The sequence below is a fragment of the Hakea prostrata genome, chromosome 2 (genome assembly GCF_041222555.1).
Source record: "Hakea prostrata isolate BN-2017 chromosome 2, UWA_Hpros_2, whole genome shotgun sequence".
Lineage (NCBI taxonomy): Eukaryota > Viridiplantae > Streptophyta > Magnoliopsida > Proteales > Proteaceae > Hakea > Hakea prostrata.
Genome location: NC_142601.1, coordinates 4,928,626 through 4,951,474, shown reverse-complemented (window position 1 = coordinate 4,951,474; position 22,849 = coordinate 4,928,626). Strand labels below are relative to the sequence as shown.

Here is a 22,849-nt window from a genome sequence, read left to right as displayed (position 1 = left end):
TGTTATATTGAAGGTTAAACATCCATAATCAAAGATAATGGGCTCTAAAGTAGACATCCACCGTACCCTTAGAACAATATCTGCCCCCAAACATAGGTGAAATATATCCATCAATGTAAATTGAGTGATTTTGTACAGTCAGATGAAAATTCTGAATCGACCATTCACATATCATTTTGCTTCCATCGCCCACAAGAATAGTCACCGCCACTGTTAACCCCAGGTTCCTCGTCACATGCCCTTGCACTAAATTCTGCATGCTACCTCCATCTACCAAAATCTGCACAGCCTTTCCATTGATGTACCCAATGAAACACAGGGTGGTGGTTGAGTTGATTCTAGTCAAGGAGTGGTAAGAAAGTTCGGTGGTCATAGGGGTTTCTTCTACGATTTTAGCCTTTGTATCGTCAATAGGCAGTGGATCTTCTTCTGGTTTGCCACCTTCGTCCGGCTCTCACAAAAACAATTGCCTATTTTTACACTGATGGCCAGGGGAGAATCGTTCATTGCAATTGAAGCACAACACTTGTTCCCTTCTCTGTTGCATTTCTGCAGGGGTCAATCTCTTGATCGACAACGAAGAAGTTGGAGGAGCAGGGAGTGCCAAGGGTTTATACGACAGTGTGGGTAGAGGAAATTGGGGCTTCTCTGATAGGAACCCGTTTGGTCTCATGCCATTTGCTCTCTAATAACCTCGCTATTCCAACCGCATCAGCCATACTCATCAATCGAGATGCCAAGACCTCATGCCTTATGTTTGATTTCATGCCAAATATGAAACAATTTATGAGAAATGCCAGTGGCAATGCCGTAATCCAATTAGCCAATTCTTCATATTGTTAATTTGGCGATTGCGCCCTGAGGCTCATCAAACAAAGATGGTCCAAATTGTGACATCAAGGCTCTGGTAAATGCCGCCCAAGTAGTAAGCAACCTTGCGTTCTGCATCCAACAAAACCACTGGAGTGCTACTTTGTCCATGGAAAGCGTGAGACCAATAATCGTTGGTCACCCCTTGTGGAATGGTACTAGAAGAAGCCTTCGGCCTGGAATATCTATCCATCAAGGTTAGTGCCGTTAAACCTGGGAAATTCCAGTCTAACGTTGCGGGTTTGAATGGAGCCTAAATCTGGTAACACAGATGAGTGAGAAGTGGATGCAAAAGTTGTTGGTATGATTTCGGTGCTTTGCTGAGATAAACCTAGTTTATCTGGTCCTATCAGTATGGTTGGCAATTGCATAAACCAATCCATTCTTCTTGCAAGAGCTGATAACTCCAGAGCCACCGTCGAGAACGCAACCTTCTGATCCTCCATTGATTTTTGAAGCTCGGTGAGTTGCTGACCTTGTGTCGCTGTGGTATTATTCAATGCCTTAACCGCTTCATCAAGCTGCCTCATGTGAGTGTTTTCCGCCATCTATTTGGCAGGTCGGACCAATTTGCTGCGATCTTCAATCAAAAGAATCAAGAAGAGAGAAGAGGAAGCCAGAAGTTTGAGAAAACAGGGAAGATAGAGACCAGAGATAGAGATAAAATTAAGGAAACTTGTATAATTCTCATTACTTTTTAGGGCAACAGTCATTGCTTTTATACATCCAGAGATTCGTTAGGATCAGAGGATATCAAGCAATCACAAAAGGCAAAAGCAAATCATAACAAAAAACAAAATGGTATTGCACGCCCATGTGCTTGTCTTCTAATGAGCATAATTGTCCAGGTAAGCAAGGCTCTTTCCCATCCTCTTAAGAGCGACGTGGTGGTAATGTTTGGCTAATTTGGTCCCTTCCACAATGTCCTGAATGTATAGTTCTTGTAGAAGAAAAACCACCAAAATTTTCCCTCGATTTTCTAGCTTAATCTGAGAAACCAGAATCCATGTAATCTGTTCAAAAGCATGCTAATCTTTAATCATGGCTATCAGGCTTTATGTTTCATTTGCCGCCTCATTTGAATCAACCTCCCCAGACTTGGAAGTCGGTTCATGTGGATCTGCATCTCCCGTGCAGCACAAACAAATGGAACTGGGGGCAGTTCTAATCAGAATGTTGATCAAATTTGTGAACAGAACCAAATGATGTCGATCCAATCTGGCGAAGTGTCTTGATAGTAGACTCAAATATCAAAGCTGATATGATATCAATGAATTAACCCCAACCCACGTACTGATCGGTTCAATATGCCAAAGGGAATTGGGGTTCAACTCCCACAACCACAGAAGCCCTCCACCCAGAAAGAAAAACATGAAGAGAAGAAGACGAGAATTATAGTTCACCTCAATTCAAACAATTAACACTACAGCTGCTCCAAAGAAACTAACAAATATTACAAGATCACGAAGTTGAACAATTTACACCACTGTATATATTAAAATTATATGGGAAAACAAATTTCGAAAAATAAACCCGGCCCATGGCTAATTGTTTTTTCATTTCTCTTTTTCTCCTTTTTTTTTTTAGGCCAAATCATGACAAATTGTTAAATACATCTATTAAAAGCTACAGGCAATACAGCAGTGTACAGAAGATGCACTGAATACCATGAGTGGTCATCCAGCAGCAGAACCTAACTTTGTTTGCTCACTTCCGAGCTACCTGTCATAAATTCTTTCTCAAGCTCATCAAATTCCCAGCCACCAATCTCATCTGTCGAGTAATCTCTACCAACTTTCCCAAATTCTGATTCCAGCTTTGCCAATTCTGCTTCAGGGTCCAACGGCTGCTCCACATTTGCTGAATTTGATTTTGGCGGCTCATCACTCTTGGATTGCAGTGTGTCAACAGTCACTGGGGGAGAAGGAGTTCCATCAATGGTCTGTGCATGGGAAGGAGGTGGAATCTTCTCTAACTTCACTCCAGATGGAGGTGCTTCTTCCCTGGGAATTGAAGTCTTCTCTAGCCTCTCCCCAGATGGTATTTCTTCTCCAAGGGTTGGCATTTCGATCTCCAGGATTGGTCGGTCAATGACTTCAAACTCCTCTCGTAGTTTTTCAATGGAATCAAACAACTCTGTGACTCTAGGATCATCTTTCCTGCATCCACATGATGAGAACACATAGACATACAGTTTCTTTCAACTTTGATGACACATGACATACATGACTCGAGATCAGAAAATACTACGAATATATACTAGGAAAAATTAAAGATTGTACCTGGCAGTTTTTCCATGTAATGCATAAAACTGCTCTTTCATCTTATCCATGACACTGAAGGTCGTTACAATCTGAGAGAAATAAAAGAAAAACAACATGACTGATTATTCAAAGCATTGATTTCATCTTCAAAGAAGTTAATGGATCTAAATCAGCTTGCAACTTGAGGCCTAATCAATAAGCCTGATAACTCCTTTTGGTCCATAAGTTTTGATGGTATCTTCTTTTCTAAATTTTATATACTACTTCTGAATTCTGATCCCTATTCTTGGGGGAAAAAAAAATATTGTCCTTTTATATTGGTCAGAAAACTGGGGTCCTTCTGAAGTTATAAGCTATGCTTAGTAGTAATGATTCATGAAAAGGTGAACACATGCAATATGAAGTAGAGGAGAGTGAGGGGAGCATTATCTTTCCTCAACTAAGTCTTTTTTTTTTTAGGGGGTTGTTTGTTGGTCATTCATCCTTTAATGACTTCTCAAGGGCTGTGTGGGCGCCCTTTTTTCCATATTAGTTGTGAACTGGAATTAACACCCCCAACCCCCCCCCAAAAAAAAAAAAAAAAAAAGGGGAAAAGAATAACAAGGAATCCAAGGCTTCAGTGAATACCAACCCTGGGTAATCTCTGCTCATCTACTTTCATTTCCAAATAATTTTCTTCCTTTTTTGGATACAATGCACAAACAGGGCTGATGGGTCTATCTCAAATTTTTAAAAAGAAGAAAATGTCAGGCACCTAGAACCAATTTCCGTCATTCTTGCATTTTATAATTCTCTCTGCTGCCTTTGCTTTATATCATTATGATTTCTTGGTGCAAAATCTCAATATCTTCTAAAATTTGGAAGCCATTTGATAGTATATTTTTCCAGCTAAAAGGAAGCTAACAATGATATCCCTAAAATAGGAACCCTGTTAACCTGTGAACTGAGAACGCAAGTCATGCTGGTTCTTAAAACCGATGTTCATACTTTTCCTTACAACCTCCGCCAGCACGTTAACCAATCTAAGGGCTTCCTTGAGCTTGTTCCCAGTCCCTAGGTGAAGGCTGTTCAGGAAATCATGGACCAAATGTTGGATGCCTGGAAGGATTTTCCTTAACACTTCTGGCAAGGTCACACAACCATAGAATTTATTGAAGAGGCAGGGGTTGCAGATGGAGTTGAATGTAGGGTTTTCACTTCAAGGTTATCTTGTCTTCTTAAAATTTTTAACTTGCTTACACCATGACTCAGCTGTGGGGTGTTATTGATATAATTTCACCTAGTAGGGGGTCTGATTGATAAATTAGGTAACTCAGGGGTGGCGCTGAAAATTTCCCAAAATAAAAACAGCACCCCCCAAAAAAAAAAACCCAAAAAAAAAAAAGAAAAAGAAAAGAAAAGAAGAAGAAGAAAAAGAAACTCAAATAAAGTGACCCGAATCATAACACGATAAGACTGAATCACCACTGTTAAAACTAAAAAACTTCTATCTGAAGGAGGATCATGTTTCATATGGTAGCAAAAACTCACGTGAAGGACAAAAAGAAACAGGTAGGAAAAGCTAATGGTTCAAGGAAACAAAAATCAGACACATGTATACCTTTGCTTCAGAGTCCAGATATTCCTCTTCAAGATTCCTATGCGGGTCTATAGCTTTTGCATGCTCACCATCTATACCAGACAGCATTTCAGACCTGTCATACCATGGGAAATGAAATTAGAAACTTTGTCTAACTAAGATCTGTTTCAATACAGAAACCACCTTACCCTCCAATCAAATTCTTCAAATTGTCCCCAACTTTTCTGATACGGTTTATTGAAGACCTCAACTCTTCCTGGTTAATAAATGCAATGTAATTTTCCAGTAGAAAAGAATAAGAAAATTCAGAGTCATGGTAAAAAGGAATAGCAGATATGGTAAATTCCTGTAAAAAGTATGATTTTCTGTCCTGGGAATACCTTATAAGCTGAAAGGTAATTGATGATCAAAGTAACAAAATAGTCTCCATGTCTCTCCAACTTGTCACTTAAACATGAAAGAGACATATTATAAGTACAGACACTGGGGAATCATACTCGTGCAAGATTATAATTTACTAAATCAAATACCACTGGGACAACGAGCATGACAACATTTCCTTAATGCCATACAATCCAATAAAAAAAATAAAAAAAATGTCATGGCTGAGCTGCAGTCTGAAAAAAATAACTAGATACAAATTTACAATCTAGAACAAGTGCACGTTTGAAGAAAAATAAGGATGTACGTACTTGACTTGCTTCTCTTTTTGTTCTGTGTATGATGACTGAAGAACCCAAGTATCTTCAAGGAAATTCATCCATGTATTTACAACATCTGCTTCTACTCTACATGACGCAATGGATCTCAATAGCTCATCTTCCTGCGGTTTAAATAAATATTAGAACCACGACGTAGGACTCCATATTTCCAGATGCTATGTGACTTGAATATGCTATTTCCTAGTCAGACATATTTATATGCAAAATACCAGACCTTTGTTTGCAAGTGTGCAACAATTTGAATGCTTGCTTGATCAAACTGATCTCTCTCTTCCCTACTGTTGTGCAGGCGAGCACGTGCAGAAGACAAAGAGGTGTTAACCTACAACATATACCCAGCCATCGATCATTTTTTTTTTTTTTTTTTTTTAATAAAAAACATCATGTTATTGAATCATCACAGATACGGGTGCAGACTTCCACCAGGACTTGAGAATATAGTGCAGACAATGAAACAATTTTACTGAAAGAAAATAGGACATTAATGACAGCTTAGATCAGGAGATGCTATGACTACCCTCGTAACATGTAGCAATGGCATTCCAGGTTGCCAACACAGTGTGGAAACCCTAAGAAGCTACAAATACAAGGAAAATGTTGATAGTTAACTTTCTGCAGCTACAGGGTCAACAAACTCTCCCATAAACCCAAACCACAACAAGTGGGTCTGCTATCTGGTTAATCTTTCCCATTTCCTCATCCATGGATGATACTGGCAACCTAAAGAAGGAAAAGAACAGGAAAAACAATGAACAAGAGATAACCAAATGGCCAGGCAGCAAAGATCTCAATATCCACAACATTTAACTGCAGTCAACAATCAAACAAACCGATGGAATCACCTGGAAGTAGGAATAAATAATATTTTGTGAATGACCTTCAACTTCTCTGATAGAGGACCTCAACCAGTACGTCAAAAATTGCTTACAGGTGACCATATAATTCTTCCACCATCTATTGCTAATTGCTAATCAAGGGTGCAAATAGCACAAATTGAAGTAACCATTACTGAAATATGATCCTTTTAACTTCATTCATATGGCCTAAAATAGGGCTTGCATGTTGCCTAATACCCACTGAGACCAGGACCTATGTAGAAAAAAAAGACCAAATTTTGGCTAAAATTTTAGATTTCCGCTGAGAAATTTCATATCTTGGATATTTTGATCTGAAAAAAAAAAAAAGCAATATATTAACCTTGGTTATAACCAACCTATAACGCATTCACCTGTACGGGATCAGTCTACAAAAGACAACTTCAGTTATTATAAAATGAAAAGATGCATACATAAGGCAATGGTGTCTTCGCAAACTATGTGGCTGATTTATCCCATTTCCTCTCCCTTTCTCATCTATTCCTAGGCTTACACTGTATCTCTCACTTCTAAGGCAGTAAATCTGTACCCTCTGGGTCCACAAGTACAGATGGTGCAGTAATGAGCTGGTTAACAATAGGGAAGAGGTAAAATGTATAGGTGGAATTTCAAACTTCTTAGTCCAACCATCATTTTGACACTGAAGTCTCGGCAAAATTTTGCCAAGATTTTGTGAAATTTAAAACCTTGGTGGAGACACTAGGGAAGAGGTAAAATGGATAGGTGGTGTTTACGGTTGGGGGAGGAGAAAGGAGGCAAAAGGTGCGGATGGTGGCAGAAGTGGCCATTAGTGCAAAGAAGGACCTATGACAGTGGCAGCATGCTTGTGCTCTATGCATTAATAAGCCCAAAAAAACAACTGCTCTGATTCAGTATGAAGAACTTGCGAAACCGAGCTTGTTGTCAGTGTAATACTGCCCCCTTTATTTATAGTAAGCAGTACAAGTTACAAATATACCCCTCGGACAGCACATTATAAAATCCTATAGATATTCTACCCTGGCATCCATGCTGTATAATATCATATGCAGATAAAACTAACGGAATCAAATCTGTTTTGATGAGAGGCCTAGTCAATTGTCATAGTTGAAAGCATTTAAGAGAACAACTCCAGCTAATACAACTAGAAAGGTCCACAAAGGATCAGATTGAATAATACCAGTCTTATACTCAATGTGGAACAGAAAAAAAGAGGAGAGCAGAATCTACATACCTTCTTCAATTCAGCTTCAAGTTCATCCCTTTGCTTCTCAAGTGCAGAAATCTCAGCTCCTAATTCCTGGAAAAGGGCCAGAAAGAATAAAGTCTAACCTTAACTTTCCTCTAAGACAGTAATAATTGCAACACAATCCAATGATACATTCTCAGAAGCTCAGATAGCCCATTACCATGAAATACAATAAAGCAATAGCCCTAACATCTGTTGAATCAAGTAACCTACAAGTTAATACATCTTCAAGACAATCTAAACCCATTACCAACCATAAGAATTCACTTTAAACGAAGAATTCTATCCATCATTTTATGCATAAATACAGAAACTTATCACTAAAATAATTATGTTCAGTTGAACTGATTAATTCTAATTCAACCAACTGCCTGTATATGGTAATTAAGATTTGTTATGCTATACAAAAACTTTCATTCGAGATAAGATCCCCAGGTTGATGAGGATGTTGAAATGGATGAGTGGCAAAACTAGGAAGAATAAAGCAAGGAATGGAAATAATAGAGTTGGTTTGGGAGCAGCTCCGATGAATGATAAGCTACAGGAAAGTAGGTTGCGGTGGCATGGCTATTTTAGCAGAGGCTTTTAAATGCCTCCATACAGAGGAGAGATTTAATCCAAATTGAATGACCTAAAAGAGCTAGGGCAGACCTAAAATAACCTTATAAGTTGTGAGAAAAGATATACATGACTTAGGCCTTGAATCCAGTATGGCCTCAAATAGAGCTGTTTGGAAGGAAAGGATCCATGTAGCCAACCCCACTTAATTGGGGAAAGCCCCAAAGCTCTCTCTATATATTTGTACTAGGCTGTAAGATCCTAGTAAAGCTATAAGATCCTAGTCAAGATTTTAAAGTTTATTGAAGAAGCTATTACTTTGCCGTCGCAATTCTCCTGACTATGTCAATGATAAGAAGCACTGGGGCCTCGTTGAGACTGAACACCTAAGGCTGAAGGATTCTTGCTATCAAGCGCTAAATCTATCTATGCGAACTCTCTATTTCCTCAACTGTGCTCTTGTTTCAATATTACCTGAATTGAAGACCTGCACCTGCTTCTGCTCCTGCAAAGAGACCTCAAAGGCCGTTATTGATTTTCCAAGACATTGAACTAGGAGATATTTCCTACTGATTTTCCTATTCAAGCTGGGCTTTCTGCTGCTTCATAGATTGGCTGCTCTCTGAAACCTAATAATTCCCATTATTTATTCTAGTCACTAAACTTTGCAGGTCTGCAGAACTTCCATTCCATCTCACCTCCCTTTCAATCATCCACCCATTCACTCATACGTCCGCTAAAACCCCTTGAGACCTATATTTTCTGACTTCATTCCTCCAGCATAGTTGCTATTCTGAATCTCTTGACTATCAAATCTCAACCCAGTCTGCAGCAGAGATTCACCATCACCAGGTCCTCATTTGATCCAAATTTGAAGCACAGCTTCACTATTTTGGCCCACTAGAAAGTTGAAACACACTAATTTGGCATTCGATGGCACATCTTATAATCATGCCATTGCAATCTTATGAAACTTTCCACAATGCTTTGTCTACTTATAAGCTTCACTCAATCCCGGCTAGAGCTAGAAACCCTGAGGATTAATGTCTATCTTTAGTTACTGATGTAGTTATTGGGTATTTGGGGGCTAACTGATGTAATCCCCAAATCAAGGGCCAGTCTTCAGGATCTATCCAAGTAAACCAGCAGCAAAATTAGGGTTTTGTAACCATGCAGTTCAAGTAAGCTGTTTTGAGGGGTTTTAGGATTTAAGAATAGGGCCTACCAGGTTCGGGTAAGCTTAGGGTCTACCGGTGGTGGGGGGGGGGGGGGGATGTTGCCACAAGGGGCAAGGGGAATAGAAGGCCATGATGGGAAGAGAGGAAAGAAGAAGGGTAGAGGCAGTGATGGGGTTCTGTTTGTACTTACTCAAGGAAGGGAATGGAAGCTTTGAAGAACTTCAAATTGCAAAAAATTATGAACACACACGGCCGCAAGTCCCCTCTTAGGGAACCCACGACTCCAATATCTTGCACCTTCAATGCAAATTTTATTTATCATCAACTTGGCTTGTTTACATATGAATGGCTCTATTTATAGCCTTTACACGAAGGATTTCCTGTTAGGACTCAAGGAGTTATGTTTGGAATAGAACTCACACTCACACTATGACTCAACCAGGAAACTAATTAAAGAAAGAAATCCATTGTAAGGACTCCTAAATAAATAATAATTGCAGTTTTTTTTTAAAGAAATTCCTGACATAAGAAAAAATCCAATTTAAAACAGGATTCCTACTTGGACTGGGACTCAGATAAGGACTCAAATGAAAAAGGTAAAAGTAGATTTGAACTCCTAAATATGCTGCATCTCACCGGACCAATTGGAACTCAAAAGGGGATGGGAAAATGACCAAATTTCCCCCCATATGGTTCAGCCTTCCTGCAAAAGGCCACATAGTTTTGGGCTGCAGTCCTTCCTTCCTTTTGGCTCTTGGGTCTTCTCTTAAGAGAGAGGCTGGTCCTTCTGGTTACATCACTAACTCTAACCCTAAATGTAGCTCAACAATTTGAAGAGGCTACAATATTGTATTGTGAGGTTCAATAGATTCACATCTAAGACAAATCAAAGATTACATTAAGTTTGTTGAATTTTGGGCTGTTATTGTTCACGTGAACAGTATTGTGAACAGTGTTATGCCATTATTCCTTGTTTCCTTTTTAGATATGCTACTCTTTCTAATGTAGGAATCTTGCTACACAAGTTTTGGTAGTTTCTAGAAAGTATAATTTCTATTTTCTATTAGTTACTAATTTTAGAACTTTCCTTTTTTAGTATTTCTATTTTGGACAGATTTTAGGAGTTAGTTTTACTAGAAAATTTTGTCTATAAGTTGTACTTTTTATTTTCTTTTTTAGAGGGCAAGATAGATTGCTTCTCAAGTTGTAATCTAGACTATTGATATCTATAAATAAGAGGTTATGATTCTAGGAGTACTAAGCTGGAATCACAAGCTTATATGATTCCTGTCGATTCTTCTTCTTCTCTCTTCTTCTTAGTTCTTCTTGTTATTGCACTGTTTTGGTTGATTAAAGTTTATTTTCTAACAAAATTCAATAACCTGTGTTCTGAAATCAATTTACCAGTTGTCTAAGCAATTAATTAGTTCCACTCTCTAATGAATGTCCACCTCATCATACATGTTTTTCAAAATGCACATTTGTAAGGATGTGTCAGCAAGAGCCACCAATAAAAAAATCCTAGAGAAATCAGAGCCTTGTGTTCTTGTCCCCACTTCACATAAACTCATACAGTCATACTTGAGGTGCTTTCTCTATTTGAGGCTCAAACTTTACCACTGATAAGACCACCATGCATGGTTGTCAGGCGGTTGAAAAACCGCCTTATTTTGAACCAATTAGTTGACGTATAGTTTTTTAGCCGCTTTTCCGCTTAGGCGCTTGTGTGCCTTGTTGCCACCTAGACGCTAAAACAACCGCTTTTTTTACATTTTGTACATAACTTTTTTTTTTCTTGATTTTAATTTTTAAATCAAATTTTATTCTTCAAAGTGGACATCAAAACTTGACATTTTGTATGTAATAGTTAGTCATTTCGGAATGCAGAATCAATGAATCATTAAATGGACAATGACTTGGAAATTGGAACAATGTGATCTATTAATTTATCGTGTTGGGTAAAAAAAAGTGGAAAAAGAGGGACACATCAATTCCAATTCCGATTGAAAAATTATTTGTTTATATAAAAAAAAAGTCAGGGTAAGAACAATTTGGTCAAATAATTTCACTAAACCATATATGAATATCATTGCTCTTTATTTCGGATTTGGGAATGATTAGATGGTGGATTGTTCGGAATAATCAATAATGCGATCCACTAATTTACTGTCGTAAGAAAATGGACAAATTAAATTCTGATTTGTCTTCGACAATCATCCATTTACTTAAAAACATGACGAGTTAAGAAAAAAAAGAAGATGTTTAAGTTGAACTATAAGACAACAATTGCACATATTGTAGACCACATCATGTACATTTTTTCCCATGCCAAAAATAAAACTCCCCTTAATGTATAAGATGCATTTAAAATTTATTATGTAAAGAATCTTCAATCATTCATTTGTAAAAGCGCATTATAGCATATTGATATTCATTATAAAATACATAATTCTACAATTCATATAAAAAGGGACATTTTTATCACCACCCTTTGAATTACCCCCTAAAATTAATGCCACCCCTTGAGTTATCCAATTTATCAATCAAAACCAACCTTATAGATTTCTATATTAACTCAGGGGGTGGACTGAAAAAATTCCCTATATAAAAAAGGAAAGCAATATAATGAGACTTTGCTACATCTTGTGGATCACTATATTGTTCAACATGCACATTTTTTACCATGCAAAAAACAAACACTCCCTTTAATGTATAAGATGCGTTTAAAATTTATAATATAAAGGATCTTCAATCATTCATCTGTAAAAGCGCATCATAGCATATTGGCATTCACTATAAAATACATAATTCTACAATTCATACGAAAAGGGACATTTTGATCACAACCCTCTGACTTACCCCATAAATTAATGCCACCCTTTGAGTTATCCAATTTATCAATCAAAACCCACCTTATGGATTTCTATATTAACTCAGGAGGTGGACTAAAAATTCCCTATATAAAAAAGAAAGCCAATATAATGAGACTTTGCTCCATCTTATGGATCACTATATTGTTCAAGATGCACATTTTTTCCCATGCCAAAAATAATAACTCCCCTTAATGTATAAGATGTGTTTAAAATTTATAATATAAAGGATCTTCAATCATTTATCTGTAAAGGCGAATCATAGCATATTGGAATTCACTATAAAATACATAATTCTACAATTCATATAAAAAGGGACATTTTTATCACCACCCTATGAATTACCCCCTAAAATTAATGACACCCCTGAGTTATCCAATTTATCATTCAAACCCCACCTTATGGATTTCAAAATTAACTCAGGGCGTGGACTGGAAATTCCCTAGAAGAAAAAAAAAAAGGCATTGTAATAAGAATTTGCTCCATCTTTAAAGGAGACTAATAATTTAAAACAACATATAGCCAACATTATAAAAGCGCATCATAGCATATTGGCATTCACTATACATAATTCAATAATTCATATAATAAGGGACATTTTCAGCACTACCCCCCCCCCCCCGGTCTTACCTTCTAAGATTGATGCCACCATATGAGCTATCCAATTTATCAACCAGACCCCAACTTACGGATTTCTATAGAACTCAAGGGGTGGACTAGAAATTCCCTATATATATAGAAAAAAAAGAAGGCATTATAATAAATTATAATGAGAATAGAATAATAAAATTATATAACCATCATAAGTTTTATATAAGTTATAACTCATAACTCATTAGTTCATAAGACAAACATGGAATGAGATAAAAGTTCAATCAAGCACTAGCTCCACCACCAACTCCAACATCAGCACCACCACGCCCACGACTACTACCACGTCATATACCGACAGCTACACCTCGAACTCCATGAGGTGGTGTACCATATATTTCCTCATAGGATTAGGGAGAACAAAGCACATGGGTGTATCACAGTAGCCACCAGCCAAGTGTTGCTTGAACCGGCGTTTGCCTCCATTGAGGGCTCTACCGTAGTAGCTTCATAGCTTCATGTGATCCTTTGGCCCTGTGGATCCACGGTGACTCCTTGATGCCAAACAACATCATTGTCCTCCATGAAGTTTCAACAACTAAAACCAGCAATAAACCCGGCTAAAATTGAGACGTTCGGACAATGGCTTTAGAAAAGTTTGGCAAGACAAAGCAAGAGAGTGGCAACTGGTGAGAGAGGTCGAAAAATGACCTCTTTTGTTCAAGATAAGGGTTTTAAAAGCAGTGGTTCGAGATAAGGTTCTTAAAAGGAGTGGTTGGTGACCAAGGTGACCAATTTTTTGTATATATCATACTATTATATAAAAGCATGTAATACTCTTTCGCCGCAAATCTTTCACTTGACTATTATATCCTTTACTTTTGTTCAAATATCTTATTTTTTATATTAATTTTCATGTCATTTAATTTTTTATTAATTTTTTTTCTTGGTACCCTTGATATCTTTATTCTTATTTAAATACATAAAATCAAATCAAATCATAACCACGATTTCGGCAAAAATTCCAAGATATTTATTTTTTTATATGGTAAAAAGATCTCAGTCACTCCGCAAAATCATATTTGATATGACAAATCTTTTTATGTTTCCTTATTTTTCTCTTATATACTTTCCTAATAATTAGTTACTCATTAAATATTTACTTTCCAGGTTTACATTGCTAACTTTGAATGATATACTAAGATTCAAACACTGACTCCAAGATCTTAGAGATCAAATGGAGAAAGTTATTAAATGCTTTCCTATTTTATTTAAATTTAAAGATCAATTAAAAGAAACGAATGCCTATACATTGATGTATATGAAGGACCATGGTGTATCAAAGTAAGTGTGCTTAAAGCTCGCCCACTGAACATGCCACCCATTGCTGTAATAGTGGTTTATTTCATCAACAGAAGAGAGGTAAGATCTCTTGATAGACCCCTCATAACTAAGGTGTACAAGCGTAAAAATAAAGGGAAGAGAATACTATCACTCCCGGGGGCTGAAGAAGACAAAAACAATGAAGGGACAGCTGGCGACATTCTATTGGATAACAATCATTACTCTGCTCTCAGCAGTGCTGCAGAAGAGACAAGCCACGTGGCAAGGGATGATTGGGAAGGCATGTAAGAGTTTGTTAGAACAATTAGGGTATGTAAGGAGAGGAACAAGGAGTAAGGAGAGGGGGGGAAGAAAGGAGAAGGAACAAGCGAGGCTTGTGGGAGAGGGAAGACCTCTCAGAGGAGCTCGGTTCTGTGGGAGTTATTCTGGTTATCTGTTGAGTCTTTTACCTTGTTATTTATTTCAGTTTAAGTAGTAGATAGTAGAATCAACTTGTATTCCTAGTATTGTCAATTCAGATATTACTAAAGGAATACAGCTACTGTTCTTGGTTGTTCTATTTAAACTATACTGTTACTGTTAACATCGAATTGCATTCAGCAACTAGAAGAGTATTTGGTTCAGTTTTTGGTATGGATTAATGAAGTTACAGAGAGGTTCTATCATCGTGGCATCAGAGCCCGTTAATCCCAGGGAATGGTAAAGAGTCGAATGGAGTCCAAAATGGAGAATGTGGAGGCGAGTGTGAGGGACTTGTAGGACCAGCTCGTATTGATCGATTCAAAGTTGGACAGAGTCGAACAAAGTAATACAGCATTTTTAAGTGAGATGAGAGCATACCTGTTAAAAGGAAAATCGCTGGAAGTCGATGAAACATCGCCTGAAATCACCATAAACAGGGGCGAAAACACCGTGTTACCAGAACAACAGAGTTCGACCTCCGTTGGTCGACGCGATTTCTTTCCCAGATATCTAGAGCTCCCCATCTTCAGTGGAGATGACCCACACGGGTGGACAGCTCGGGCAGAGAGGTATTTTATGCTCCAAGGATTGACGGAAGCTGAGAGGTTACAGGCCGCCCTGATTTGTTTTGAGGGATCGGCGTTAGGCTGGGTACAATTTCGCGAACTCCAGAATCCTTTTCAGTCATGGGCAGAGTTGAAGCAAGAGCTGAGGAAGAGATTCGGATCAACGCAAGCTAAATCACCACTTGAAGCGATTATGGAACTCCGGCAGGATAACACCGTCATCGAATATCGTAGCACATACGAAGCTCTTGTCGCCGCTGCCGGCGTTAAAGAAGATGAATGGTTGCAAGGAGCATTTCTATCGGGGTTAAAAGCAGAGATTAGGGCAGAATTAAGGTTATTCCAGCCTAATGGGTTAGCCCAAATTATGGACCTAGCACAGTCAATTGAAGCCCGAAACCAAGCCACTTGTGGGCCTAAAGCGTTAACAGTGGCCCAACCCAGTTCTAATTTGACACAGCCCATCAGAACCCTGATACAGCCTGCGGCCCAACGATCCATTGGAGTAAACCGAGTGAATCAATCAACTGCACGATCCATTCCAGTGGGTTCAACGAACCACACAGGTTCCGGTTCAAACACAGCAACTCGACCAACCGTAGGGCAGGCCAACTCGAACCCATCGTCTTCTTCAGCGAGTGCTTCTGCAACCCCTGCAACTAGCGGCAGCAACAGATCCAAATGGTTAACACCAGAGGAAATGAAAGTGAAAATGGACAAGGGGCTTTGTTTTAGATGCGACGGTCCATACTCTAGAGGCCACCAATGTCCGATGAAGCAGTTGCGAGTGATGTTATTCCATAAGGGAGAGGCCAGAAGCGAAACGGAAGACATCGTCGTAGCCGTCCCTGAGGGTGACGATACTCTTGGTGAACCAGCGATTGAAGCGGAACTCTCACACAACTCGTTGGCTGGTTTTGACTCTCCTCGCACTATGAAACTACATGGGCACATAAATGATACATCAGTGATATTGCTCGTCGATTGTGGAGCAACCCATAACTTCAACTCATCGTCGATTGAAGACCAACAGAGGTGGATTATGAAGCTTTTGGGGTTTGATTTTGAGGTCCTTTATAGGCCCGGGTGTGAAAACAAAGCAGCCGATGCATTATCAAGACAAATGGAAGGTACAATACGACTCTCTAGCTTGTCGGCAGCACTATGGGAAGAGGAGGAAGGTTTAGATTGTGAAATCCAGCAATCGGAGCGCTATCACAAGGTGATACAATCACTTCTCAATGGCTCCCCTAAGTTCTCAGATTATACCTTGCAGAATGGTACACTCTTTTATAAAGGGCGCTTGGTAATTCCTGAAAATTCGAGATTGATTCCTAAATTACTTGCTGAACTCCATTCCACACCGTTTGGGGGTCATTCCGGCTATTTCCGCACCTATAAAAGGCTGGCAGCAATAGCATACTGGATCGGTATGAAGCGAATGGTGCGAGAATTCGTGGCAAGTTGTGATGTATGTCAAAGAAGCAAACATCAGGCCATGAAACCAGCGGGACTGCTTCAGCCCCTACCCATACCAGATCGAATTTGGGAGGATATCAGTTTGGACTTCATTGGGGGATTACCCAAAACCCGAGGGGGAGATACCATACTTGTGGTGGTGGATAGACTCTCGAAGTATGGGCATTTCATTGCCATCACACATCCTTATACAGCCAAAGAGGTAGCTGGGGTTTTTAGCAAAGAAATAGTAAGGCTCCATGGGTTTCCAAAATCGATTGTGTCTGATAGGGACAGGGTGTTCATGAGCCTTTTTTGGAAGGAACTCTTCAAGTTGGCAGGTACCAACCTCAAATTCAGCAGTGCATATCACCCACAAACAGATGGACAAACCGAAGTTGTCAACCGGGGATTGGAGATCTATCTCCGCTGTTTTTGTGCTAGGCAACCAAAGGAGTGGACCGAGTGGCTGTCGTGGGCTGAATATTGGTACAATACCACTTACCATTCAGCTACTAAGATGACACCCTTTCAAATTGTTTATGGCCGAGACCCACCACCCTTACTTAAATGGGAGGGCCATCACTCCAAGGTGGAAGAAGTTGACACCTATTTACGCGCACGAGATCATATTATCGATGAGTTGAAGAAGAATTTGTGTGTGGCTCAAGACCGTATGCGCTATCATGCAAATCAACATCGAAGGACTGTCACTTTCCAAGTGGGAGAGGAAGCCTTTCTCAAGCTTCAGCCGTACCGATTCAAGAAGTTAGCCAAACGCCCCAATGAGAAACTTAGCCATCGTTATTACGGCCCCTATCCGGTTGTTGCTCAAATCGGTCCCGTGGCTTACAAGCTCACTCTTCCACCAAACTCCAAAGTACATCCAGTTTTTCATGTCTCTCAGCTCAAGAAAGTGGTGGGCAGTAACATTACTCCTCAGCCGCTGCCACCATGCCTAGCAGATGATGGGGAACTTCAACTAATCCCGGAGGAATTATTAGACATCCGCTACTCCACCCAAGGCACACTTGAAGTCCTAATTCAATGGAAGCAACTACCCAGCTGTGAGAATACTTGGGAAGATTTTTTTTGAAGTGCATAACCAATTTCCTGATTTTCACCTTGAGGACAAGGTGAAACTTAAGGGAGGGAGTGTTGATAGACCCCTCATAACTAAGGTGTACAAGCGTAAAAATAAAGGGAAGAGAATACTATCACTCCCGGGGGCTGAAGAAGACAAAAACAATGAAGGGACAGCTGGCGACATTCTATTGGATAACAATCATTACTCTGCTCTCAGCAGTGCTTGCGCAGAAGAGACAAGCCACGTGGCAAGGGATGATTGGGAAGGCATGTAAGAGTTTGTTAGAACAATTAGGGTATGTAAGGAGAGGAACAAGGAGTAAGGAGAGGGGGGGGAAGAAAGGAGAAGGAACAAGCGAGGCTTGTGGGAGAGGGAAGACCTCTCAGAGGAGCTCGGTTCTGTGGGAGTTATTCTGGTTATCTGTTGAGTCTTTTACCTTGTTATTTATTTCAGTTTAAGTAGTAGATAGTAGAATCAACTTGTATTCCTAGTATTGTCAATTCAGATATTACTAAAGGAATACAGCTACTGTTCTTGGTTGTTCTATTTAAACTATACTGTTACTGTTAACATCGAATTGCATTCAGCAACTAGAAGAGTATTTGGTTCAGTTTTTGGTATGGATTAATGAAGTTACAGAGAGGTTCTATCATCTCTCAATATCAAAAGTTGTTTCTTTACCCAGATTATTCAAGAGTTGAGCAATATCTCCTTCTATGCCAAAGTAATTCTCTATGATGTTTGCATCACAAAGAAACTCCACATCCTTGTAGGTGTTGATGAGACAATCCATTAAGGTGGCATAAGAGGTAATGTGATTGGAATAATGTCTACAGCTTACGTTCACATCCTTGTAGGTGTTGATGAGACAATCCATTAAGGTGGCGTATGAGGTAATGTGATTGGAATAATGTCTACAGCTTACGTTCACATCCTTGTAGGTGTTGATGAGACAATCCATTAAGGTGGCGTATGAGGTAATGTGATTGGAATAATGTCTACAGCATTGCTTGTAAGCCATGGTGTTTGCAAAGAAAGAGCTTGCAAAGTTGTCAATGGTGATGGCTGGCATTTCAAGAACTCCATTCCTAAATTTCACGTCAAGAAAATTGTTGCCTTTCCCTTGCTTGAAGGTGATCCCTGCAACATGAAGCTTGGTAACAGTTTCGACCACTTGGGTTGCGGGTTTTCCTTTCCGTGGTTCTTCTGGAGCCAGCTTTGTGAAGGTGGATCTGAGCAAGTCAAGCAGATGTTTTGGTTGGTAGTTTCGGAAACTTTGAATCACTTCAGGAGGTCTCTCAAGAGTAGCATGGTTGAGGAAGCCCAAAGCCAAAACAGCCAAGGAGAACAAACACTTGTGTTGTGGTCTTCTTCTTCTTTTGGCATTTTGGATAGGTTGAATAAGGATTGAAGGACAAAGAAGGGGAGTTGATTCTCAAGCTCAAGGAAATCCCTTGACAAAAAACTGAAAAGCCAAACCGTAGATAAGATTGGATCATCTGGGTCTAGAGTCACCAAATTCCTAGAAATACGAAAGATCTCAATGATGAAGCAGCCATCAAGCACCACCATCTCTACAAGACTGCAAACTCATCCAAGTCAAGTGAAATGGTTTCTGAGTAACGCGCTCTTGTCCTTTCCTCTAATCTCTTTGCTTCTCTCATATAATCTTCGAAGCTAAGACTTTTGGATCGAGTTCGAGAAAGATGGGAACCAAGAAAGTGCCATTTATGCTTTTCGATCATTTTCAAGTGAGGTTTACCACAGTGGTAGGGGCCGATGGAAAGGACGTGAGGTTCATAAACTCGCCCATTCATTTCTATAAACCTCTGGAAGGACTCGAAGATGGAACAAGAACTCCAGCCGGCGGAGATCTTCAATAATTTTGGTGGTTCTGAGATCCATTGCTGCATAGTAGCTAATCGACCCTCATTTAAATCATAGTCACTTATCTTGATAACATGATTATGCTTGGCTTCTTCGTCTTCATTTCTCCCAATTTTCTTCCCCATCTCAAGAACTTCTTTGCAATCATTAGCCATCACCACCTGCAGCCTTGTCTATAGGTTTTCCTCTTGTGCAGATGTTGAATGACTAAGTGATGAGAGGAGAGAATCATAGAAAGCATATTCTTTTATAAACAAATGAAAGAGACAATCTTTGATGAATTTGTCAAAGTAAAACGTTTCTACTGTTCATGGCCCTCTGAAATTGACCAACATGATCCAAGAAAAGATACCCTCTTGAGTTTGGAAAGCTTGGACATATGGGGAGCCGGGCACAGGCCAGACTCCCAGAGAGAAAGATCTAAAAGAAGAAAAATTTTAAATTATGGATTACAGAACTTAGTTGTCTTTTAAAAAAAAGAAAAGAAAAAAAAAAGACACGAGTAAATTGATAGGAAAAACAAGAATAAATAATGGTTTTGCTTCTTCTCATTGCTTGACACAAGATCATTGGTTTTTAGCTTGAAAGTTTGCTGGAAAAATTTTCTATGCCATGGGCAAACTCCATAAAGCTAAAGTTTAAAGTCCTTGTGTTGCACCCCTTCACTCTATCAATCCTAATGTCCTAACTAATAATGATCATTGTTATATGGCGATTTCGGCTGACTTCATGAAAATGTCATTTCCTGACCCTTTTTTTTTTTTGGGTAAACCCATTTCCTGACCACTTATGATGCACTATATGCAATTGGATATGGTAAATCTTTCGGAGAAGATAGTTCTTACTTTTCACAGTAATCATCTTGGTTCAATGTAAGGATTTCCATCTTCTAATTCACACTCTATTTCTTCTATTCCCGGTGGAATAGCTTGAATGCTACAAAGAGGCTACAGAGTTTTAAAGCTAGGTCAGTGTTTTGTTGCTTACATGTTGTGGTTGACTAATTTTCTTGATCCCAACAACCTAGAACACCAGAGAATCAAGGTGATGTACTGAAAGATACACAGTTAATTGCATTTGTTTCCAATCAATTTGCTTGCTTAATTATGCTAACATATGTTTATTGATATAGAAAGAAAAATGCAGTTGGTAATGGCCTTGCGGGCAAGTGGTCATCAAGACAATGCCTTGAAGCACTCAAACTTGCCGGATTTCAGGTGACTATCACAGTCGATTTGCTATTAATCAGTATTTTCATTTAATGTTGAATAAGGTAGACGATTTGACTGATGTATGGCCCTTTTCGAACCAAAAGATTGTGTGGGAGAAGGAGTTTGCCGTGGATTCACCTCTTCCTTGGTATTTACCATTGGACACAAGCCACCTTTCACTTAGTAGCATCCAGTTAACAGTTAAGGAAGCAAATGTCCACTGATGTACGGGTGGTCTCCAAGACTTTAGAACTCATAGGATATCAATTAATGACTTTGAAATTCATAAAATAAAATGATGTTTAATATGATTGTCTTTTCATTTGTTTTTTCAAATTTACAATTGCTTGAATTCTTTTTCTTTTAATTTTTCCCCATATATTTCTACGTGCATTTGCACGTGCGATTTTTACTAGTATATAAATACATATATATTTCTTTAACACCTTGATATCATATGGACAACTCAGATTGAACACAAGATTAGGTGCTGCTGTAAGGTGATATATTTTTTTAACACCTTAATACCATATGGACAGCTCAAATTAAATCTAAGATTCTAATAAACACAAGATTAGGTACTACTATAAAGTGAAACAAGATACGCACCTACATCGGATCATCAAGTGAGGGGGGGAGGGGGAAAAAAACCAAAAGACACCCAAGAATTACACATTTACACCAACAGTCGTAAATCACTAAATCCCTAAAACAGCCCACAAAGGAGAAGCGTGGAGAAGTAGCACAGGAAGGAGAAGAGAGGAGAAGCAATGCTGTTTGGTGGGCTCCGGCGACTCATTCTCTGACGACTTTTTTGTTTGTTGTTTCTCTAGCGACTCAGTTCGCAAGAATTACTCATGTCTTTTTTTCTCCTTCCCCCCCCCCCTAAAACTATTGCAGGTCTTCTCAATTCTCCAACGTTGTATTCTCAGTTCTTCGATGTCTTCTCAGCCTCAGGCGAAGGTAGGCAGCACTCGTTTGATCTTTACTCTGTTTCTCCCCCCCCCTAAGAAACTATGTTACAAATATCGCAAGTCTTCTGAGTTCTCTGACGTTTTCTTCTAAATTCTCCAACGTTTTCTCAGCCTCAGGCGAAGGTAGGCACTCCTTTCTTTTCTACTGAGTAACTGAGCTGCAAACTTGCCTTCACTAAATGGCTCATGTCTTCACTCTTTTTTTTTTCTTTCTTTCTTTACATCAAATCTCTAAACTGAAAGCTTGAACATATACATTCCTCTGTTTACGGTCTGAATTTGAGCAACCTGTTAATTTCCATTTAAATTTATTTAATACATGCTAGCTTACTTACTACTTGGTAACAAATTACTAATTAGTAAATCAGTATATGTCTAAAGTGTTAGAAGCCTATATTGAATATTAAGTTACTACAGAGTCCAGAATCTAACAATCAGAATATTTGCTTAATTCTGTTAATTGTTCTAGTTTATTGATTTTTTCCTCTCTTCTCATTTGCTTTATGAGGTCACTTAATTGCTGCATCATACTTAAGGGTATTTTTGAATTGTTGTAGGCTTATATGGCTAGCGATAACACTACACCAGCAAACTGTTGGAGGTGAGTCATGGTGGGGGTATAGGTAGTAGTGCTGTGGCATATGATCCGCTAAAAGATCCTGGATGGAAATATGGCTATTGGCCTTATTTGGAAGATAAGTATACCGTGAGGTGCATTCTTTGTGGGAAGGATAGCAAGGCTGGAATTAAGAGGTTGAAGAAACACTTAGTTGCTGGTTATTGTGATATAGGCAAATGCACAAAAACCACTGCAACAATTGTAGCAGAGATGAGAGCAGCACTACAGAAAAATAAGAGGAGAATTGGAAGTTTAGATGACTTGGCTGATGGTGGAAATGGGGATGAAGAAGAAGAAGAGCTTGAAGAGGGTACAGCTACAATTGTGGAGTCTGATCTTGCCGGGGGGGGGGGGGGGTCAACTGAATTTCCAAACTCAGGGACAGCTTCCCCCAAAAAAAAAACAAAAAAAGACTTGTCATTTCTAAAAAATTAAATCAAACTTATCGATGCTCATGTAAGGCAGACTCTAGAGGATGTGGTTGCACAGAGGGGTCCTTATCAAAC

General features: G+C 39.0%; 1 protein-coding gene and 1 pseudogene across 2 annotated transcripts in view; both read right to left on the bottom strand.

Annotated features, from left to right (window-relative positions):
• Positions 1–1,316: 1,316 nt before the first annotated feature.
• LOC149023398 (structural maintenance of chromosomes protein) overlaps positions 1,317–22,849 on the bottom strand; it is an 87,266-nt gene continuing 65,733 nt past the window's right edge. Inside the window, exons 9-16 of one of the 2 annotated variants that reach the window (XM_089143944.1) lie at positions 7,524–7,589; positions 5,650–5,757; positions 5,406–5,536; positions 5,094–5,160; positions 4,902–4,969; positions 4,735–4,828; positions 3,153–3,223; positions 1,317–3,029 (exon numbers count right to left, since the gene is read on the bottom strand). In XM_089143944.1, the coding sequence (XP_089000070.1) occupies positions 2,564–3,029; positions 3,153–3,223; positions 4,735–4,828; positions 4,902–4,969; positions 5,094–5,160; positions 5,406–5,536; positions 5,650–5,757; positions 7,524–7,589 (1,071 nt within the window). In that variant the 3' untranslated portion in view covers positions 1,317–2,563. The remainder of the gene's footprint in view (positions 3,030–3,152; positions 3,224–4,734; positions 4,829–4,901; positions 4,970–5,093; positions 5,161–5,405; positions 5,537–5,649; positions 5,758–7,523; positions 7,590–22,849) is intronic. The other variant, XM_089143943.1, reaches the window with a different exon arrangement.
• On the bottom strand, positions 13,033–22,692 carry LOC149023399 (UPF0481 protein At3g47200-like; annotated as a pseudogene).